At 47.4% G+C, this 21,243-nt stretch overlaps 2 protein-coding genes across 3 annotated transcripts in view; one reads left to right on the top strand and one right to left on the bottom strand.

Annotated features, from left to right (window-relative positions):
* The window catches only part of LOC119649029 (BTB/POZ domain-containing protein 10), an 18,662-nt gene extending 10,923 nt beyond the window's left edge, over window positions 1-7,739 (top strand). For both annotated transcript variants that reach the window (XM_038050987.1, XM_038050986.1), the window contains exons 4-6: window positions 7,098-7,261; window positions 7,319-7,472; window positions 7,535-7,739. In XM_038050987.1, coding sequence (XP_037906915.1) covers window positions 7,098-7,261; window positions 7,319-7,472; window positions 7,535-7,671 — 455 coding nt within the window. In that variant the 3' untranslated portion in view covers window positions 7,672-7,739. The remainder of the gene's footprint in view (window positions 1-7,097; window positions 7,262-7,318; window positions 7,473-7,534) is intronic.
* Window positions 7,720-21,243, bottom strand: LOC119649028 (glycerol kinase). The gene is made up of 6 exons (XM_038050985.1): window positions 20,788-21,243; window positions 8,955-9,461; window positions 8,661-8,902; window positions 8,460-8,603; window positions 8,167-8,404; window positions 7,720-8,062 (listed from the first exon to the last, which is right to left on the bottom strand). The coding sequence occupies exons 1-6, from the start codon at window positions 21,031-21,033 to the stop codon at window positions 7,862-7,864; spliced, it is 1,578 nt and encodes a 525-aa protein (XP_037906913.1). The 5' UTR covers window positions 21,034-21,243; the 3' UTR covers window positions 7,720-7,861.

Below are 21,243 nucleotides of genomic sequence, written 5' to 3'. Positions count from 1 at the left end.
GAAAAAGCATAGACATGTGCATCAGTTTTTTTAGTTGTTCCGTCGGAGATCAATCTATATCAAAATGAACCTGTAAAGAATTCAAGCATAATCTTCGCAAATACAAAGTGATTCCATCTATAGAGTGCAATGCAAACTTCGTCATAAAATTAAAGCCGGGAAATAAGTATTCTTGAAATAATAAGCAAAGATGGCTTTACGGTTTCTTACCAGGCCAGACGCTACCTCACCTCTGCCCTAAATTGACCGTAAATTTGCCCATACTTTAGGCCAAAGCGAATTTACGCTCAATATAATTCACAGTCGACATGACTGTTCTGCGAATTATTTAAAAGAGCATTTAACATCTCAGGGGTCGTTAGCGATTTTTAAACGGGTCGCTTACGATACGGGGTGTGACGTCCCCGAGGTGCCCGAGTAAGTAGTTTTGCCCCCTAGCTGGCAGCATACCTGCGTCCTAGGTAGTAGCCTCGAGAAAGCTTCTCGGTGAAGAGCGAACCGCGAATGACCGGTACACGTCGGGACACACTGGGAGTCTCCGGAGCCGTCGACAACTCTCTGTCGGCGTCGACGGGGTGATGTGAGCGTAGCTCTGCCAAGGTGGTAGTTGCGATGTGTATCAGGAGCCAGCCCCTTCGGGACCCTGGTCGGGAAGTGTGCATTGAACCGGTGTTAGTAGACCGCGTTGCCCCGAGCGAGCGCTGATCCGTCCGTGAATTCCGGGATCAGCTAAGCGTAGGTCAGGCCTCAGGGAACTGGGGTAGGGGCTGTGTCCCCGAGGGTATACCCGTTCTTGACTATTGCGGCCCGCTCCCTTGCACACGATGCGCTGGTAACTTTTTCATGGAGAATATTCTGAAAATTATAAAAAAAAAAGACGAAACAACAGACAAGGAGGAAGAGCTGGGTGCGTTTGGGCGGAGCACAAAGATGCGTCGCTCACCACAGCGACCAGTGAAAGAGGCAACGAGGGCTGATATACCCGATGAGACACCGGGGCGCCCAAATAAAGAGGAAGCCTCATCAAGTGGTGCGACTGACCGTGCGGGGATGGCAACTCCACTACCTTGCAGTGCCCCTGTCCTGGAAGTAAGCTCAGTGAGAAACGCTAGTCCTGAGCAGATGGATTTGGGCACAAATCGAGTGGAAATGCATTCGACCGTCCTCGCTAGAGCCGAAGAGGAAAGGCTCATCCGAAAGTGCGCAGCAGTGGTGAAGCGTATGCGGTCGGCAACGTTCCTTCAGAGAAACGTCAGCAAAGGCGTCAAAAACGGGCTGATGGAACTGGAGGAACTACTGGACCGCGTTTCCTTTTGTAGACGCACGTGGAGAGCAGCGGAAGACGATTGTAGAGCAGAAACAGTCGCATTCCCCGCTGAGAATGCTGCTTGCGTCAAACGGACCGCAGATAGCCCTCTGCAAAGTGAACAGGGGAAAAAGCGGAAAGAGGACGATGTGCCTGAAGGAGACTTTATCGAAGTAGTCTCCAAGGCCCAAAAAAAAAAGGCGAAAAAGGATAAAAAGAAACAACGGACTCCAGCGCCAGAGACACGTCTGTCCAAAAACAAGGAGGCTGCCAATCCAAAGCCAGTAGCGGAAAAAACGACGAAACGAAGAAGGACTAGACCGTCGGCTCTGCTCATTAAGCCGACGGAAGGCAAGACATTTGCGGAAGTCCTTAGTGAAATCCACTACAGGATGAAACCCGAGGAGAACGGAGCAGAGGTGTCCTCGATACGGAAAACGAGGAGTGGTGGAGTTCTCGTCGAACTGGGCCCAAAGACGACCAACAAGAGCACGTTCTGCGAAGCGGTCAAGGGGCTATTGGGAGAGAAGGCCCTTGTTTCTAGCCTAGAACCCATGTGCTCTCTGGAAATACGGGATCTTGACTGCCTCACAGAAAAGGTCGAAGTAGAGGAGGCGCTAAAGCGTGAATGTCCAGAGGTAACCAATGCCCGGGTAGCTATTACCTCTGTAAATGCTCGAGGCCAAAAACTTGCCGTGGTGGATGTCCCCGAGCAATATGCGAGCAAACTCCTTAACAGCGGGAGAATCAAAATCGGATGGGTAGTATGCAGGGTACGAATGCGGATAGTCCCCACCAAGTGCTACAGGTGTCTGGACTATGGACACACGTCAGCAGCTTGCAAGGGTCCGGACAGGAGGACAGCATGCCGGAGATGCGGCCAAGCGGGTCATCAAGCGAAGACTTGCAAGGAAAGCGAGAGTTGTGTTCTCTGCAGGGATCGTGGTGCGTCTGGCGAAAGCGTCGCACACACTGCGGGCTCGGGACGGTGTCCGATCTTCAGGGCGGAATTGGAGAGGGCTAGGGTGCGAACGCCATGATCCGCATTTTGCAAATTAACATGCACCGGAGTGCAACCGCTCACCAGTTGCTAGCGCAGTTCGCTGCGGAAGTAAATGCTGATCTAGTGCTGATTAGCGAGCAATACCGAAACAAGGACCCGTCCTCATGGTATCTCGACTTATCGGGCACCGCTGCTATCTGGGTTCGGGACGACGTTCGACTTCGTGTTCTTGCCGAAGGCCGGGGGGACGGATTTGCCTGGATCCGGTGTTTAGGGATAACGCTTTTTAGCGTTTACCTGACGCCGAATGAGTCGATTCCGGACTTTCAACGCCGGCTTGATGCTCTGGAGAACGCCGTTTCGAGCACGGAGGGACGAATCCTGGTTGGCGGTGATTTTAATGCCAGGGCTCTTGAATGGGGCATGCCTCAATCAGACTCCAGAGGGAAACGGATTCTGGAAATGGCGGCGAGAACCGGACTCGTAATTTTAAACACCGGATCCACGCCAACGTTTCGGCGCTCAGGTTGTGAAGGAAGCATTCCCGACATCACTTTTGCGTCGGAATCTCTGGCATCATCGGTGGACGGGTGGCGAGTCCTAGAAGACTTCTCGGCAAGTGATCATCAGTACATTGCGTTCGAAGTGTTTGACGCTACTTGCCGGCGAGCACCAACACGACGTTCCCCCTGCGTGTGGAATGTCGCGAAGGTGAACATCGGAAGGTTCGTCGAAGCTCTTGGAGCAGGTAGGGCCGCACTGGGGGCACTCCGGGGGTGGTGGTGTCGCAGCTGACACCGTCGTAAATTCAGTGATGCACCTGATAACGACGGCGTGTGAGGCTTCCATGCCCCGGAGAGGCCCCAGGCGCGACAAGCCTTCTATGTACTGGTGGACGGCGGAAATTGCCGACCTACGGAAGGAGTGTCATAAGCTCCGCCGTTTGGCACAACGTTTGTACGCCAACGAGGAGGCATGTGCCATAAAGGCACAATATAGATCAGCAAAAAGGAGACTCCGCAGCGCTATAAATAAAAGCAAAGCTCGCGGCTGGCAAAATCTCGTTAATGAGGTGAATGATGACCCGTGGGGACTTGGCTATAAGCTTGTCACTCGGAAAATCGGGGCTCTGCGGAAGCCCTGCATACTGAGCACCGACCAGATGGACCGCATTGTGCGGGCATTGTTCCCCAGACACCCTGTACGGGTTGATGTAAACAGCGCGGAAAGCCTCGTGGATTGCCCCCTTTTCACAATGGGAGAACTCGAAGAAGCGGTTCTCACTATGAAAAACAGGAAGGCGCCAGGCCCTGATGGCATCCCGGCGGAAGTTTACAAACTGGTGTTCCGCCAACGGCCAGAATTGCTGCTCGAAGCGTTCAACGCGTGCTTGAAGGAGGGCATTTTTCCTTCTCGCTGGAAAGTGGCCAGACTCGCGTTAATCCGTAAGGGTAAAGGAGATCCGGAGCTCCCGTCTGCATACCGACCGCTGTGTATGCTTGACACGGCCGGAAAAGTGCTCGAGAAGCTCATCAGGGGTAGACTCGCTGAAGCGATCCGTGCTGCCGGGGACTTATCCGCAAGGCAGTTCGGGTTTAGAACAGGGAAATCTACAGTGGATGCTGTTATGGAGGTCGTAGATGCGTTTAATCGAGCCGGGGCGCACAGCCGCCGATCTCGACGGATAGTGCTCCTCATAACGCTTGACGTCAGAAATGCCTTCAATTCCGTAAGATGGACACATATGCTGGGCACACTAGAGAACTCCTTTCACGTGCCAAGCTATCTCTTGCGGATATTGAGGGATTATCTGAAAGACCGCTCCCTGTTCTATGAGACGCTAGAGGGCCAGAGGAGGATGGAAATCACGTCGGGAGTAGCGCAGGGATCCATCCTAGGGCCGGACCTCTGGAACGCATCCTACGATAGTCTGCTGAGACTCGATATGCCTGAAGAGTCGCGCCTGGTCGGTTATGCAGACGACGTTGCGGCACTTGTTGCCGGACGCACTGTTGAACAGGCGCAAAGCAGACTTGGCATATTGATGCGACGGGTAAGCGGATGGATGACTGCTCACGGTTTCAACCTTGCGCTGGAGAAAACCGAAGTAGTCATCCTGACCAGAAGGAGAATCCCGACCTTGCGTCCCATATCGATCGGCGAGTTGACTATAGAGTCAAAACCAGCGGTTAAATACCTTGGTTTAATGCTCGACTCGAAGATGAGCTTCTTCGAGCAAATCAAAGCAGCCGCGGACAGGGCTGCAGCAGGAGTCGCGGCCTTGAGTCGGCTAATGGCGAATGTGGGCGGCCCTATATCAACTAGGAGACGTCTCCTCATGGGAGCAACGCAGTCCGTCCTTCTCTATGGTGCGGAGGTATGGGCTGATGCCCTTGACAAGGAGGTGCATCGTAAACGCCTAGCTCAAGTGCAGAGGCGGGGAGCTTTGCGAGTGGCGTCTGCTTATCGCACTGTCTCCGAACCGGCTGTGATGGTGATTGCGGGAGTGATCCCCGTTGCCCTCCTTGCCAAGGAGCGCAAAGCTATCTATCGCCGTAAGGGCGAAAACTTACGAGAAGTGGTTGCCCGTGAAGAACATCAACGCACCCTTAATGAATGGCAAGTTTCTTGGCAAAATGAGCCAAGGGGCAAGTGGACTGCGCGGCTCATCGACAAATTAGACCCATGGTTGAACAGAAAGCACGGTGAGATTGATTACTTCCTTACCCAACTTCTAAGTGGGCATGGAGGTTTTCAGTCTTACCTGCACAGGGTTGGGAAGGCGCGATCTCCTGATTGTGTGTTCTGCAATAGAGTGCCGGATGACGCTGAACACATCTTTTTCTCTTGCGAGAGGTGGGATGGCCTCCGCCAGCAGCTTTATGCAGACACAGGGGGGCTCTCTCCAGACAACATTGTCAGAGAGATGCTGAAGAGCGCTGGCAGCTGGAATCGTATTGCGCATTATGTTCGGGCTCTTCTTACAACGAAGAAGATTGAACTCGACCGGCAGAGGGATCGGACGGTAAGGGGTTCCCTGAACTAACAACTCCCTTCCTCCCCTCCCCTCCCGTTGGTGAAAGGAATTCCCTGACTTGAAGGCTCCCAAAGCCGGGAGAGCGGGAGGGCTAGCCCGAAGTAATGTGTCAAACGGTTCCAGGCTAGTTCTCTGATGACAGGGAGGTGTTTAGTTGGTAGTCCGCCAGCGTGCTTTTGCGGGAGTCCAACACTCTGTGCGTAAACGCATTCACCTACCCTACTCCAAAAAAAAACATCTGCAAACCGCTTCGGTGACGCTGCTCCCAGGGCAGAGGTGAGGCGACGTCTGACGAGTTGCCTCTGCCCTGGTAAGAAACCGTAAAATCATCTTCGATTATTATTTTTTGAAGCTTGGGTACTAAGCACAAAAATGGGGGTTCGTGGATCAGAAAAAGAGGGGATAAATTGCTCCCCATTTAGATAGGTTCGGCTTCAAGTGGATGCAGACTTCATCATCATTAATGGCGCAACAACCGGTATCTGGTCTAGGCCTGCCTTAATAAGGAACTCCAGACATCCCGGTTTTGTTCCGAGGTCCACCAATTTGATATACCTAAAAGCTGTCTGGCGTCCTGATCTACGCCATCGCTCCATCTTAGGCAGGGTCTGCCTCGACTTCTTTTTCTACCATAGATATTGCCCTTATAGACTTTCCGGGCGGGATCATCCTCATCCATACGGATTAAGTGATCCGCCCACCGTAACCTATTGAGCCGGATTTTATCCACAACCGGACGGTCATGGTATCGCTCATAGATTTCGTCGTTATGTAGGCTACGGAATCGTCCATCCTCATGTAGGGGGCCAAAAATTCTTCGGAGGATTCTTCTCTCAAACGCGGCCAAGTGTTCGCAATTCTTCTTGCTAAGAACCCAAGTCTCCGAGGAATACATGAGGACTGGCAAGATCATTGTCTTGTACAGTAAGATGCGGATGCGGACTTAGGATCCCTCAATCCTTAAACAGAGTATTCTTTGTTTCTACAATACATGTCTGACACGCTCCCTGCTGGGTCATATGAATACTCTCATAGTAAATGTATGGAACTATTATTTTGGATCGTTAGCTTAAGTGTCCAAAACAAAACAAAAAGAAAAGACGAAAGCGCGCTTCCTTTATCACCAACAGAGACGTACGATTTCCCTCTGGCACTGGGTGTTATCGCAGTGCCTGCCAGATGAGTTTGTGGTGCGCTGGTAAAATTGAAGAGCGAGAAAAAGTACGATCCCCGTCCTTTTGTACTTCCTTTGCTGGTTGGGTGGAATCAATTTAATATTTCCGATTCTGATGCAATGCCAGATAAGAAACGTGAAATTCCCTACATGGAGTGAGAGGGACTAAAACGTCCAGAATCCTGAGCCTGCATGGTCAACTTTTTTAAGATGGCAATTTTAACCCATCCCAAGTCACTACAAGGCGCCTAGCATCATCTCCCTGGGTATTTACTTCCATTTTGGCGAACAAAAGAGTTTTTACCGGCAAATTGAAAGGCTCTATCTAAACGGATGACGACGAGTAGTTGCATTTCATCAAATTCCCTGCTCTCTAACTCCTAACGTAAGCTTTGCGCGGCTTACAATGGAAAATATTTATAAACTTAAGATGTAAAAAATGTAAATGCGCTAAGCGCTACACAATTTTTAATACAAGTATGAAGACTTCAGTCAACACTTTTAAACCCAGAAATCGTACCTGAAGCTGCCTTAGTAACATAAAACCGCATTAATAATTTTTTTTTAAATTTTCTAGCGGTAACAAGTACGGCAATGCATCGCTTTTTCAAATACATCGAAAACCGCGATGTAGCCAAGCAAGTGATGAAAGATCGTGGACTAAAGAAGATCCGATGTGGAATAGAAGGATATCCAACGCATAAAGAAAAGATCCGAAAGCGACCAGGTGGCAGAGCTGAGGTAATTTCCAACGACAAAACACCCATTTTCCATTCACTTGTTACATCTCAATTTCAGGTAATTTACAGCTACGTGCAAAGGCCCTTCATACACATGTCTTGGGAGAAGGAGGAGGCTAAGAGTCGGCATGTGGATTTCCAGTGTGTTAAATCGAAATCAGTAACTAATTTAGCAGAGGCAAATGCAGATCCCCCTCTAGTTCTGGATGCAAGTATGATAGCGACTCACCCCTAAATTTTAAACCATGGATTCTAGGAAAGTTTTCTACTCTAGGTGGCAATCCCATACCGCCGCCTCCAATTCCCATTGAACAAGAAATTCGACCCGCTATTGGCAACAATGATATCGAGGAAAATGCAATCAATGGAATTTTAAATGATCTCGAACCAAACGCACAAGCGGAGGAGTGAACCCAAGAATAATAAGAAATATCGCAATTAAAAAATCGAGCCCCCACATTCTAGGTTGAAGACTTCCGCCATTTCCGAATTTTTATATTTCTTTTATTAGCTTTTTTCTTTTTTTATTTGATTGACGATAAAAAATGAACAACAAAATAAGAGAAAACGATCAATCACTCAAAGAGAACATTTGAACATTTCACGGTGATAGTAAATTTCGATGATCGGATGTCGATGTGTCCCATCCAAGTGATCGCTCAACTGCCATCTTCCACTTTGTATATCTCATATCGCGTTCATCTTCAGTTATCTGCGGTTCGTAAACCAAATCCATTTCGGAACCAATCAACGATTCTAAATTGAAATTCGATATCGCATAATACGCTGCTATTGCTGCTCCCTGTTTTCCGTGTGTTGTGTGGATGTATATTATTGGATAAAATTGATATATGATATTTTAATAAAAACGATTTAAATAAATTATACCAAACAAATAAAACATACCAGCGCTGTCGTTTCAACCATTGCAGGCTTGATCACACTCAATCCGATAAGGTCCGCTTGCAGTTGCAAGAGCAGCCGATTGGCGGTCATACCGCCGTCAACTTTGAGCTTCGCCAGGGGAACGCCGCAGTCACTGTGCATTGCCTCGAGAATGTCGCGAACCTGGAAGCAAACTGCCTCGAGAGCGGCACGAACTATGTGGCCTTTTTGCACTTCTTCCGTGAGACCACATAAAATTCTGGAAAGTAAAATATTAATTGTAATCGAACGAAATCCGTTAATATATAGCTTACCCTCTGGCTTCCTGATTCCAATAAGGTGCGTATAAACCACTGAAGGCCGGAACGAAGTAAACATCTCCACAGTTCTCTACGGTTTTCGCGATCTCCTCGGCTTCACCGGATGAATCAATGAGGCTCATGTTGTTTTTCAACCACCTACGAAAAATTCACGTGCGGATCATTTTAATAACGACTTTTTCTAGCAATATCTACCCAATTGCCGCCCCAGCTATCGCTACACTGCCCTCCAAAGCATAAACTGGATTAGCATCCTTCCCGAATTGATATGCGACCGTAGAGAGCAATCCGTGTGACGAGCTAACAGGGACATTGCCCGCGTTGTACAATAGAAAACAACCCGTTCCGAATGTAGCCTTTGCACAACCGGCGGTGAAGCACTTTTGACCAACTAAAGCTGCTTGTTGATCGCCGATGCAACTGCAGATTGGAACACCCTATTAGGACTTTCAATTAATTACTATTTCTCTATCATTTGTATTTGCCAACCTTCAACGATGTCACTTCCATGTAACCATAAACCTCCGCACTCGATTTCACTTGTGGCAAAATGTGTCTAGGCAAAGCGAAAAACTTCAGAAGATGCACGTCCCATTGAAGTGTTTCGATGTTAAGTAACATTGTCCTGGATGCATTCGTCACATCTGTTACATGGACACCGCCATTTGGTCCACCAGTTAAATTCCAAATAAGCCAACTATCTACGGTTCCGAAAAGGCACGTTCCCTCTTCCATCGCCTCTTTAATGTCTGGTATATTGTCCTTAAGCCAGCGTAATTTCAGAGCTGAAAAATATGGTGATAGCGGCAATCCACAAAGAGGTTTCAAGTAGTTTTTGTTTCGTGAGTGATTTGGAACATTGTCCAACAACTGATCAACAGTTGTCGATGTGCGCATATCCAGCCAAATGATTGCATTGTGCAGTGGCTTTCCTGTATTTTTGTCCCATACGATTGATGATTCGCGTTGGTTTGTTATTCCGATCGCGCAAATATCCTACGATAAATAATTATATTTTCTGTTACTATTGGGGATGATGTTAGCATGTTTTTATTATGAGAGGCGTCTACTCTAACACATCGTTCAATAAGTCCCGGGACTAGCGTAGAAATGACGCTAATAATGCCCTTTATATACCAAGGTTCAGAAGTACCAACCTTCAGATAAGATGTGTCAAAATTTGATGTAATTCGAAACATAACCAAGAAAGCTATAGTGGTTGAACTGACGCTACCTTTGCAATCGTGAAAAAATGGACCAAAACGAGTTTCGTGTGTTGATAAAACATTGTTTTCTAATGGGGGAAAAACACTGTTCAAGCTCAGCAATGGCTTGAAAAACGTTATCCGGACTCTACTCCATCGAAAACAACCATTTGTCGGTGATTTTCGACGTGAAACGCGGTTGTGCTGATACAAATGATGCGGAACGTTCGGGTCGGCCAAACGAGGGAGTAACTCCCGAAAACACCAAGCAAGTGTTGAAAATCGTGATGGGTGACCGCAAAATGAAAGTGCGCAAGATAGCTAAGATGATGAACATATCAACTGGTAGTGCATTTACTATTTTGCACCAAAAATTGGCTATGAAAAAGGTTTTTTTTCAAATGGCTGCCGCGTTTGCTCACAATGGAACAAAAGCAATAACGTATCAATGATTCGAAGAGGTGTTTGGCACTGTTTACTCGCAATAAACAGGAGTTTTTGCGTCGATATGTGACAGTGGACGAAACATGGATTCACCATTTCACTCCGGAGTCAAGTCGGCAGTCAGCTGAATGGCGTACGACCGGTAAAAGCCGCCCGAAGCGTCCAAAAACACAACAGTCGACCGGCAAAGTGATGCGAATGGTATAATTTTCCTTGACTACCTCGAAAAAGGAAAAACCATCAATAGCGACTACATGAAGAAGAAGAAAGTCATCTTTCATCAAGACAACGCACCGTGCCACAAGTCAATCAAAACGATGACCAAATTCAACGAATTAGGCTTCCAACTGCTTCCTCATCCTCTGTACTCGCCGGATCTGGCCCCCAGCGACTGCTGGCTCTTTGCGGATCTCAAAAAGATGCTCCAGCGAAAAAGATTTGGCTCAAATGAGGAGGTGATCGCTGCTACTGAGGCTCATTTTGAGCCAAAAGACAAATCGTTCTACAAACATGGCATTGAAAGATTAGAGAAGCGTTGGAATGATTGTATAACCCTTGAAGGAGATTATGTTGATGAATAATAAAGAATTTTGCCGATGAAATGTTGTTTTCATAGTTAGTCCCGGGACTCATTGAACGATGTGTTAGCATTGAAAGTTAAGAAAAAAACATCGGTTTTCTGAAGAAAGTCGATAAAACTTTACTGAAGACATCAGGCCCAACATATTAATGCTTGGTAACGTGGACCCTGGGGTAAGTAAGGTAAAGTATAAGTGGCCACTCCCAGGAGCCCAATGAGCGGTGTGTCGTTTTAATGCTACAAACTCCCTAACACTGCAGCTATGGGACGGATAAGAGGAACAGAATCTAGTCGTATCAAATCTCCAGAGCCAACCTATGGCTAAGAAAGTATCTAAGAGTATAGGAAAGTATCTAAGAGTATTCGGCCCACGGGAGCCTAACGCTCTGAGGAGCTGCCAAAGTGAAGCGCGGCCTAACCAGTCCGACTGCCCGCTCAATCTCTTCTAAATTTGTATGCCGGGGAACTCAGAGAAGGGTGACTTTAAGTGTGACGTCCAGGCTGTTCAGCGCATCTCTACATTGCCCAACCAACCTAAAGAATAAATCCACTGAGAACTAGGTCTTAATGATGATGTCGGCCAGAACGACCGGATTTGGCTCCAGCTATCAACAGGTCTCCAATATCGCCAAGATCCCTACTTCCTATTCACTAGTATATCCTGGAAGCCCGTGACACTCGGGTATATTATGCATATCCGAGAATACTCATTGGGTAAAGAACGCCTTACTGCAACTTCATAACACATGACGACCTTCCACTCTGCATAGCTAGTTAGTTAGTTAGTTGAGTTAACTGGAGGGAGCCGCAACTCCGAGCACTCAGGCCATTATTAGGCCCATTGTACTATCCCCGTAGTTGCCTATTCAATGGTTTCCCGCCTACGGTGTTCGCAGGCTTTAGCGAGTCTAAGAACATTCTCCAGAGGCAGAGAGTGTGCAGATTCTTCATTGAAGAAAACCTTGCCGAGGTATCTTCGTCTGAGATCTGAGGATGCCGGGCAGCTGCATAAAAAGTGCAGGGCCGTCTCCTCCTCCTCCTCACATTGGCTGCACACAGCCGAAACCACTACCCCAATCTTTTCCATATGGTAGTTTAAGGGGCAGTGTCCCGTCAAAAGCCCTACTAGGGTTTTCATGTCGGACTTCTTAAGAGACAACAAAAATGGCGCTCTAGTGGCCCTAGGCTTCTTCACAAGGATTTTCGCTTGCCGGCAAGAGTCCAAATTTTTCCACTCGGTTGCGTGAATCCTTGCAATTTCACCCTTCAGAGTAGACTTGACAGTAGATAGTCGGATTCCTAGAGCCGGTTCTGGCCCCACCATTGTGGATCCAGACCCTCGGCAAGCTAGTCTGTCAGTCACCTCATTGCCGGCGATGTTAGAGTGCCCCGGCACCCACATCAGGAATGTTTCGTTCAGTCGGTTGTTGCCATTTAGCGCTGATAATGCCGCCCGACTGTCGGAACAGATTCGAATGGTGCGACCCCTCCATTTTTGTCGCAGACATTCTTCTGCTGCCAATGAAATGGCATATATCTCCGCCTGGAATATGGTCGTCATTTTTCCGAGGGGTCGGGCCAGTTCTATAATCGGATTCTCCGAGAACACCCCTGCACCTGATCCATCCTCCATGACTGACCCGTCGGTGAAGTTTATTAGGTCTATAATCTGAAAAGACTCATGGCCACTTGCCGACCATTCTTCTCTTTCGGTGATTACGACAGTGTATGTCTTTTCAAAGGCTTCAATAGACTTCTGGCCGACCGATATGTGGATTTTTCTCCTCTCCAGCATGTGAAGGATCCAACTGATTAGCAGCGGTTCGATTCCATGCTGTCCCGCCGCATCACAAATTGCCGCAAATGAGGCATAATTGAAGGCACCTTCGATGTCCATGAATGCGCCTAAGGCGTATTCTTTTTCAGACATCGCCTTTTCAATTTTTGCCGTAAGTTCATGGAGTGCTGTCTCCGTGGATTTGCCTTTCTGGTAGGCGTGTTGCCTATGGTGAAGTGGCCACTTGGGAATGTGTGTATCCCTTATGAACCGATCTACTACTACTACTAGTCCTTTTAAAAGAAAGGACGTTAGGCTGATCGGTCGAAAGCTTTTTGCGTCTGTGTAAGTGGGTTTTCCTGGTTTGGGAATGAACAACACCTTCACATCCCGCCATTTAATTGGAATATAAGCGTGTGCTAGGCATGCGCGATATATATTCCGAATATGTAGACCCAGGGCATCCATTCCTTCTATTACTTTACTAGCGCAGGGATGATGCCATCCGGACCTGCAGACTTGTATCTATGGAACAAGTTAAATGCCCATTTCACTCGCTCCAGTGATACTACTTTGCATGCCAGATTCCAGTCTCTCGGTTGAGGGCTGTATGCACCTGTTGGCCCCGAGATTAGATTTTGGATGCTGCCTGGGAAGTGTACTTCAAGCAAATGATTTGCCGTTTCTTCATCGCTTTCTGTGTACTTCCCATTCTGTAAACGTAAATAACCCAGTTTCTGGCTACGTTCTTTGACCAGAATCCGCTTCAGCTTTAAGGTTGCCTCAAGAGAATTAGTCTCTTCGCAAAAGCGTCTCCAAGATGATCGTTTGGCCAATCTTATGCTCTTCTTTAGAGCCTTCTGTGCCTCTTTATAGCGATTCCAGCTTGTGCTTGATTCACCCTTCAGATCACGATTGAGGAGCATCCTTGTCGTTCTCCTCTGTTTTTCCAAATCCGAGTTCCACCATGGTGTTTTACCCTTCTTTGGCATCTTGAGTGGACAGCTTTCTTTGAAAGCTTCTCTCATGCTAGTTGTGATCATCTGGGTTGTCTTCTCAATTCCAGCAATGGATTTGATGCGCTTCCCAGGGATCGTGATTCGGGCGCTCAATTCTGTTTGATACATTACCCCATCTGTCTTCCTCGGATTCCGAAATGGAGTGGGTGGAGGTGGATCCATGCCCATAACGAAATCAATGCGTCGGTGATCCGAGAGTGTGATATCGTTTGATACTCTCCACTCTCCGATCAGAGCCGCGATGTCAGGAGATGCCACCGTGATGTCGATGACCTCTCGCCTGACCACTTTGAAGAAAGTGGGTTCATTACCCACATTTAGGATCTGCAAATCAGTTCCTACTAGATACTTCAGTAGTCTCGATCCTCTTGCATTGATGTTCGAACTTCCCCAGCATATGTGGTGAGCGTTGACATCACATCCTGCTATTACCCCCATGCCTCTACTTTTGGCATATTGGATAGCTCTGATGAATGTTCCACTGGGAACGTCTTCTGCGTCGTAGGGGAAATATGCAGAGCACCATAGTATCTCTTTATCTCCCTGTTGACTTTTTATGGTTAGCTTAGCCGATGTGGTGTCGCCATCACATAGATCGTTAACCAGGTTAGCCTGGAAGTGCGGGGTCGATCGCTTCCATTGGCATACAATAGGTCAGCATGTTGGAAGTTTATATATAGCTAAATTCGCTTCAGGGTTCAGGTTGCGTCTTAGATAATGTGTTGGAAACACCGATAGTTTCCGTGATACTTCACCTAGACTGTTACTATGACTTTACTGCCCAGCACTCACGGGGTCTGATCACAATAAACGATTGATTGTATTTAATATGAAGTTCCAAGGAGAGGGAGTATAGGAGTGCATTAAGGGCATCTGTCGGATAGGATTACAGAGCCTCAGTAGCATTAAAATATCTAACTAGTTCCAATGATACTTTCTGTTCGGTACCGACCACCACTTAATATAATTGTACGTTAAGATGAACCGTGAATGTGTACAGTTTCTCGGACTGGAGACCCCATTCCCTTATGATGGCCTAGTAGGCTATGCTTAATATCCAATTTAACTTAGGGTCCAAAATGACACCCCACACCACAGATGCTTTACATTAAAGTGTGACAATATTTGTCCGTTTAGAAAATCGAGCTGGAATTCAGATACCTTTATCTCGATAGAAATTAGCTTTAGCTTCGTTTTGGTTGGATTTACGTATCGTGATGCCACCAAGCAGGGAAACATCCCTGACATCAATATCACCAAGTTGTCACCGCGCTCTTGTCCAGTATCCGTAGAATTTCATCCATCACTATTTACTACCCTACACGGAAAACAACTTGTTACGAAGCCACAACAGGAGCCTCGGACAGGACGAATTTTAAAACGACGGACCCGGCAACGACAACGGAATAACGATTTGCGCATTTTCTCAAGGAACGTGCGCTCCCTGTACAGAGATGAAGCTGCTGAGCAGCTAGCCGATACCCTGTCCCAATATAGGGCTGATATAACAGCGTTGTAAGAGATGAGATGGACAGGGACCGGTTTCCTGGAGAAGAGCCACTACACCATATATTATAGCGGTCATTCAGTAAACCATGTGCTCGGAGTAGATTTCTTAGTCAGACAAAAAATGAAACCTACTGTTATCGGCTTTGAACACATAAGCGAAAGGCTATGCACTCTGCGCTTGCGAGGCAAGTTTAGAAATATAAGCCTCATTAACGTTCCCGCCCCTACAGAGGAGACTGCAGAGTCGGAGAAGGATACCTTCTACGAGGCAGTAGAACGAACCCTCGAAGCCTGTCCCAGATATGATATCAAAATACTTGGGGATTTTAACAGCCAAGTAGGGAAGGAGCCCGTATTCAGGCGATACGTTGGCTCCCATAGCTTACACGAAAAAACAAATGATAACGGACTGCGGACTATTCAATTAGCAGGGTCACACGAAATGGTTGTTGGAAATACCTGGTTTGCGCGGAAAGCGTTCCACAAACATACGTGGGCCTCTCCAGACGGGACCACTTTCAACAAATTGACCACGTGTTGATCCAACGCCGCCACCTCTCAGCCTGATGAATGTCAGAACATATAGGGGGCCAATGTAGACTCGGATCACTATCTCGTTGGCATGGTGCTCCGAGCTCGAATAACAATACCACCTGGAATCCCCCCTGACAATCAGGTGAGAGTGAACACTGAAGCCATCCACAACACAACCCTCCGCGACATATAAGAGGGAAATGGATGCCGCAATAAGTGCAATCAACAGAGGAGCTGGAGATGAAGCGTCAACAAATGATCTTCACAATCACCTGAAGAACGTGATCATGAATACGGCCACAAACATACTTGGCCCCAGCCGCAAAATGAGTCGGAACGGCTGGTTTCACGATGAATGTAAGCTAGCAACGGAACGGAAGAATGCCGCATATCGAGTAATGTTGCATTCTCAAAGAACGCGGGCACGCGCAGAGACTTATCACGAACTCCGTCGAGCGGAGAAGCGACTTCACAGACGGAAAAACGAAGCCTGGGAGAAACAACAAGTCTGTGAACTAGAAAAGTACAGGGAGCAACCGCACCAGGCGCGCAAGTTTTACCAACAAGTCAGCAGGATGAAGCCTTATACACCTCGATGCTCCTCCTGCCGAGACAAAGAGGGAAATCTGATTTCCGAAAGAATGGGCATATTACAGCGATGGGTTGAGTACTTTGATGAGCTACTGAACAACCAGAACATCGGCGAGTTGGAGGTCCCGCCAACTGAAGACGACGGACAAATACTGCCACCACCAAGTTTAGGAGAAACAGTCCGTGCAATTCATCGGCTAAAAAATCATAAGTCGCCAGGAGCCGATGGAATTACAGCCGAATTGGTTAAATATGGAGGCGACTAGTTACACCAAGTGGTTCATCAACTTGTGCTCAAGGTATGGGACAGCGAATCAATGCCTGACGATTGACAACGAGGCATTATCTGTCTCATACATAAAAAGGGAGATATCACACAGTGCAGCAATTATAGAGGTATCACGTTGCTGAGTACCATATATAAGATATTCTCCACTATCTTGCTAGGCCGGATAGTCCCATACGCCCAGAACATCCTTGGCCCATACCAAAGAGGCTTCACTCCAGGCAAATCAGCAACAGATCAGATTTTCTGTCTGCGGCAAGCGATGGAAAAACTGTTGGAATATGGACAACAGTTACACCATCTGTTCATCGACTTTAAAGCCGCCTATGATAGCATAGCCAGGGTAAAACTGTACACGGCCATGAGAGAATTCGGTATCCCGACGAAATTAATAAGACTGACTAGGCTGACCCAGACCAATGTGCGAGGCCAGATAAAAGCAGCAGGATCACTCTCAAGACCATTCGACATCAACAACGGTCTACGACAAGGGGATGCCCTATCATGCGTTCTTTTTAACCTGGCCCTCGAGAAAGTGATCCGTGATGCTGAGGTGAATGCAAGAGTTACGATCCTCTTCAAGTCCACCCAACTACTGGCCTATGCTGACGATATCGACATCATGGGAAGAACCAGGGTCGAAAATCACAACCGATAACAACTACGATGATGAAATCCGCGCACGGTTGTTGTCAGCCAACAGAGCCTATTTCAGCTTACAAAGACTGTTCCGCTCGAAACGTCTCACCATAGGGTCAAAGCTCTTACTGTACAAGACTATGATCTTGCCAGTCTTCATGTATTCCTCGGAAACTTGGGTTCTTAGCAAAAAAAATTCCGAACTCTTGGCCGCGTTCGAGAAAAGAATCCTGCAAAGAATTTTTGGGCCCCTACATGAGGATAGACGATTCCGTAGCCTACATAACGACGAATGAGCGATACCATGACCGTCCGATTGTGGATAAAATCCAGCTCAATAGGTTACGGTGGGCGGGTCACTTAATCCGTATGGATGAAGATGATCCCACCCGGAAAGTCTATAAGGGCAATATATATGGTAGAAAAATAATACGAGGCAGACCCTGCCTAAGATGGAGCGATGGCATAGGTCAGGACGCCAGACAGCTTTTAGGGATATCGAATTGGTGGACCTCGGCGCAAAACCGGGATGTCTGGAGTTCCTTATTAAGACCGGATACCGGTTGTTGCGCCGTTGATGATGATGAGTTCCGCAGTTCTTGACAAATCCGGCTTGATTCACGGTTATTTCAACGATTTCGCGAATACGGTTGTCAAGAATGCGTTCAAAAATCTTCATGGTATGGGAAAGTAACCGGATCGGACGGTAATTTGAACATTCTGCTGGGCTACCTTTCTTTTTCCACATTGGAACAGTGGTACTTTCTTGCCAGTCAGATGGTGTTCTTCCTTCCTGAATAACCCGGTTAAAGAATTCACTGAGCCACAGTGTTGGGTCCCAGCTCTTCGCTTTCCAGAGCTCAGATGCGATGTCGTCAGGTCCTGTTGCTTTCCCCGATTTCATTTGTTTTATTGCCTCCTCGACTTCAGTTGCGCTGACTGGTGGAACTGCTCCAAATGTCGGCAATGATTGTGGAAGTGGAGGATGAGCAAATTCTTCAGTTGAAATCTGCTCGAAGTGCGGCTCGACGGTTGGTAAGCAAAGTACCGTTCTTGGCAATAACACAACAGAAGTGTTCGATATCCTGTGTGCGTTCATCACGGCTTTTAGCAAGTCGATACAGATCTCTCTCGCCATCCCGAGTGTCCAGTTTATGGTAAAGATTTTTGAAATGATTCGCTCGGGAGACAGCGACCGCTTTCTTTGCTTCCCGATTGGCATTCTTATAAACTTGCCAATTAGCAGGCGTTTTATCGTCGAGAAATTTGTGGTAGAGGCGTTTCTTTTCACGGACCTTCATTTCAACATCATCATTCCAAAGCCTCGGTTGATGTACCGCTTACCCGGCTTGGTGACCCCGAGGGTTGCAGAGGCCGCTTTGTGGATCGTGTCTTTCATTTGGTTCCATGATTCTTCCACATTCGTAATGGTTGGCAATCGTATGAGTGAGATCGTTTCTTCTTTCTTCTCACCAAATCGCCACCATTTAATGCGCGGCGGGCCAGTGCGTTCCTCACGCCGCTTTATCGGTGGCTTAATTCGCAGGACAGCAATCAACGGCCGATGTTGAGGTACGATGGTCTCATAGGGAACGACTTTGCAATCAGTGACAGTGGTAAAATGTTGGCGTCTTATGAGAATATAGTCGATTTGCGTTTTATTGTTCCCACTATAAAATGTGGGAAGATGAGACAATCGTTTGATGAACCATGTATTCATAAGTACAAGGTCACAGGTGTCCGCAAAATCGATTATACGCTCGCCACCTTCATTGCGCGCTCCGAACCCCTTTCCTCCATGGCACCTGTTACCGTTTACCTTTTCACCCACATGACCATTAAGGTCGCCGGCAATGATTATGTAATCGTCAGTAGGCACGTGACAAGTCTTTTCATCGAGAAGTTGCCAGAAGGCATCTTTTTCGGCATCAGGTCGGCCTGTCTGTGGTGCATACGCGGTGAAGAAGTGAATAGTGCGATCAGCTGATATAATGGTGAGCTTCATCAGTCGATCATCAAATCGTTCGGCTTCTTTAATGGCATCACGGAAACCCTCTGAGATGGCAATGCCAACACCATATTGAGTGTGTGGGTTACCAAAATAGAGAAGTTTGTAGCCATTTTTACCGCGTTCGCATTCAATGTCGCAGCTTTTGGCACCAGACCATCGGGTTTCTTGCAGAGCGCAGATGTCAATGCACCTTTCCCGAAGGGCTCTTGCGAGTTCCTCGGCCTTTCCAGTTAGGGTACCAACATTTAGCGTGCAGACACGTATTTGTTTTGTGCGTTATGTGCGGACTAACTTGCTTACGTCCTGACGCCATCCATGCGTCAAGAACCCTTGCCCATTTCTCGACAGGACCGAGGCCCGTTCTGCCGCGTCGACTGAGGTGGACGCCCTAGCATTTCTCCGAGGCTTGTAACTCAATCCGATCATCATGTTTGTAACGACATTCTATGCATTTTCTTGGTCGACCTGTCGCGGGGCCTGTCACCAATTTGTAGTAATGAAGCGTGAGGGATCAAAGCGCTCAAAGGACCCCCCCCCCCCACATTCCCGAGCCTGGCTAGCACAGAGGCATGCAAGAACGTGTCGACCTAGCACTTTGAGGGAGCTTCAATCTTTGTGGGCGGACCTTCACGGTCAACTTAGCCAATTTGTTTAGATTTCTGGGATAGCTCTGCCCTCTAGGTCGTTATCGGTCACTCAGGATGATCGACCTGATCTTCCTATTTCCACTCAACCATTACAAATGGTAGTTGTGGTTGCGGAGGCCTTGTGGGCTCAATCGTGGGATCGCGCCGTACAACTCGGGTTCCGTATCCCTTAATAGCGGCATAAGTGTTAGGCAGGCTTCTCATCCACTGGTGTGAATGCTGAACCTGCACTCAACATAAGCCAGTACCGCTGTGCTGATTGTGGTCATCAAATCAATCCGTGTCCAAATGAGGACCATGGGATTATGACTACACGACAGCTACCCACGTTAAATCCCCAGGACCTAGATGGCTTTGTACACCTACAAAGCAGCCTCTACGATCTTCAACGCACCTTCGGCGAACAGAACAAAACCGTCCGATCGTAAGGACCATAATCACGTTTGCGTTTCAATAGCATTTCGGTTAGCTAAGCGGAAAGGAATTAGGGCGAATGAATTAAACTTTTACGAATTTTAGTGACCAATTTCTTCCTTGATGGAAGAGTTAAATGTGAGCATTCCAATTTGCAATTCCTGAATTTAACAAGAAATTGTAAACGGGAAAGTAATTTTTTGGACAATTTTTAGGAACACACGGGAGCCAGTTCACCAGCAAAATCATCTGCTTGAAGTAACTGCCGTCAAAGAACCCAAATGGACTTTAGACAGTCTTCTGACTAGCCCACGAATCAGAGCGTGAGAATCAAGTCAAAATTCGGAAACTTCGCAATTAAAAATTATTGCGTGGGATAAAGGGCGTAGCGAAGAACAATCAATTGAAAACTATATCACACAGAAAGTCTGCTGTCTAAAAATAACCAGAGTCACGTATGCCTGCCGCCAATCTATATGTGAATGAAAATCTAAGAGATGTGATGTGATGATGGGAAAATGTGATTCCGATGTTGCTTATTTCGTGGAAGGTTGTCCCGGAACACTTGACTGGCCATTTTATCAGTGATATTCACCCTAAATGGAGATCGTATTTTAACGCAGAGTTGGCGGAAATAAATGAAAAGTAAATCATGAAAGAAATTACCTCTTTCCGGCCGCCCAATTCTTCCAGTTTCCTCAAAGCGCCTTCTATGCAGTTCAGAACAACGGTCAGAATCTTTTCCGGGTCCTGTTCGACCCAACCTTCTTGTGGATAGATCTGCGGAACTTCCTCTTGATGATGGCACACCACTTCGAAACTTTGGGCTTTGAATATCATAAACCGTGCGGAAGATGTGCCCTCGTCGATTGCACCAACAAGTGGCCCGAATTTACCTTTTCCCGCCGTCATAGCTCAAAGAATTCCAAACCGTCTCACTGTACGCTTGAATAGGCAATTATGGTGGACAACACTCAAAACTCGAAACTCAAAGGTCCAATGGTCTCTATTCGTCAAATAGTTAAAATCCGATTAGCTGCGCCGATTAACTTTATCATACAAATTGCTGGCTTATCTACGAATGCAGGTGAGTCGTATTATCAACACGGAGAGGGCAAAGAT

The sequence above is a fragment of the Hermetia illucens genome, chromosome 2 (genome assembly GCF_905115235.1).
Source record: "Hermetia illucens chromosome 2, iHerIll2.2.curated.20191125, whole genome shotgun sequence".
NCBI classification, from domain to species: Eukaryota; Metazoa; Arthropoda; class Insecta; order Diptera; family Stratiomyidae; genus Hermetia; species Hermetia illucens.
This window is presented reverse-complemented; position numbering and strand designations above follow the sequence as displayed.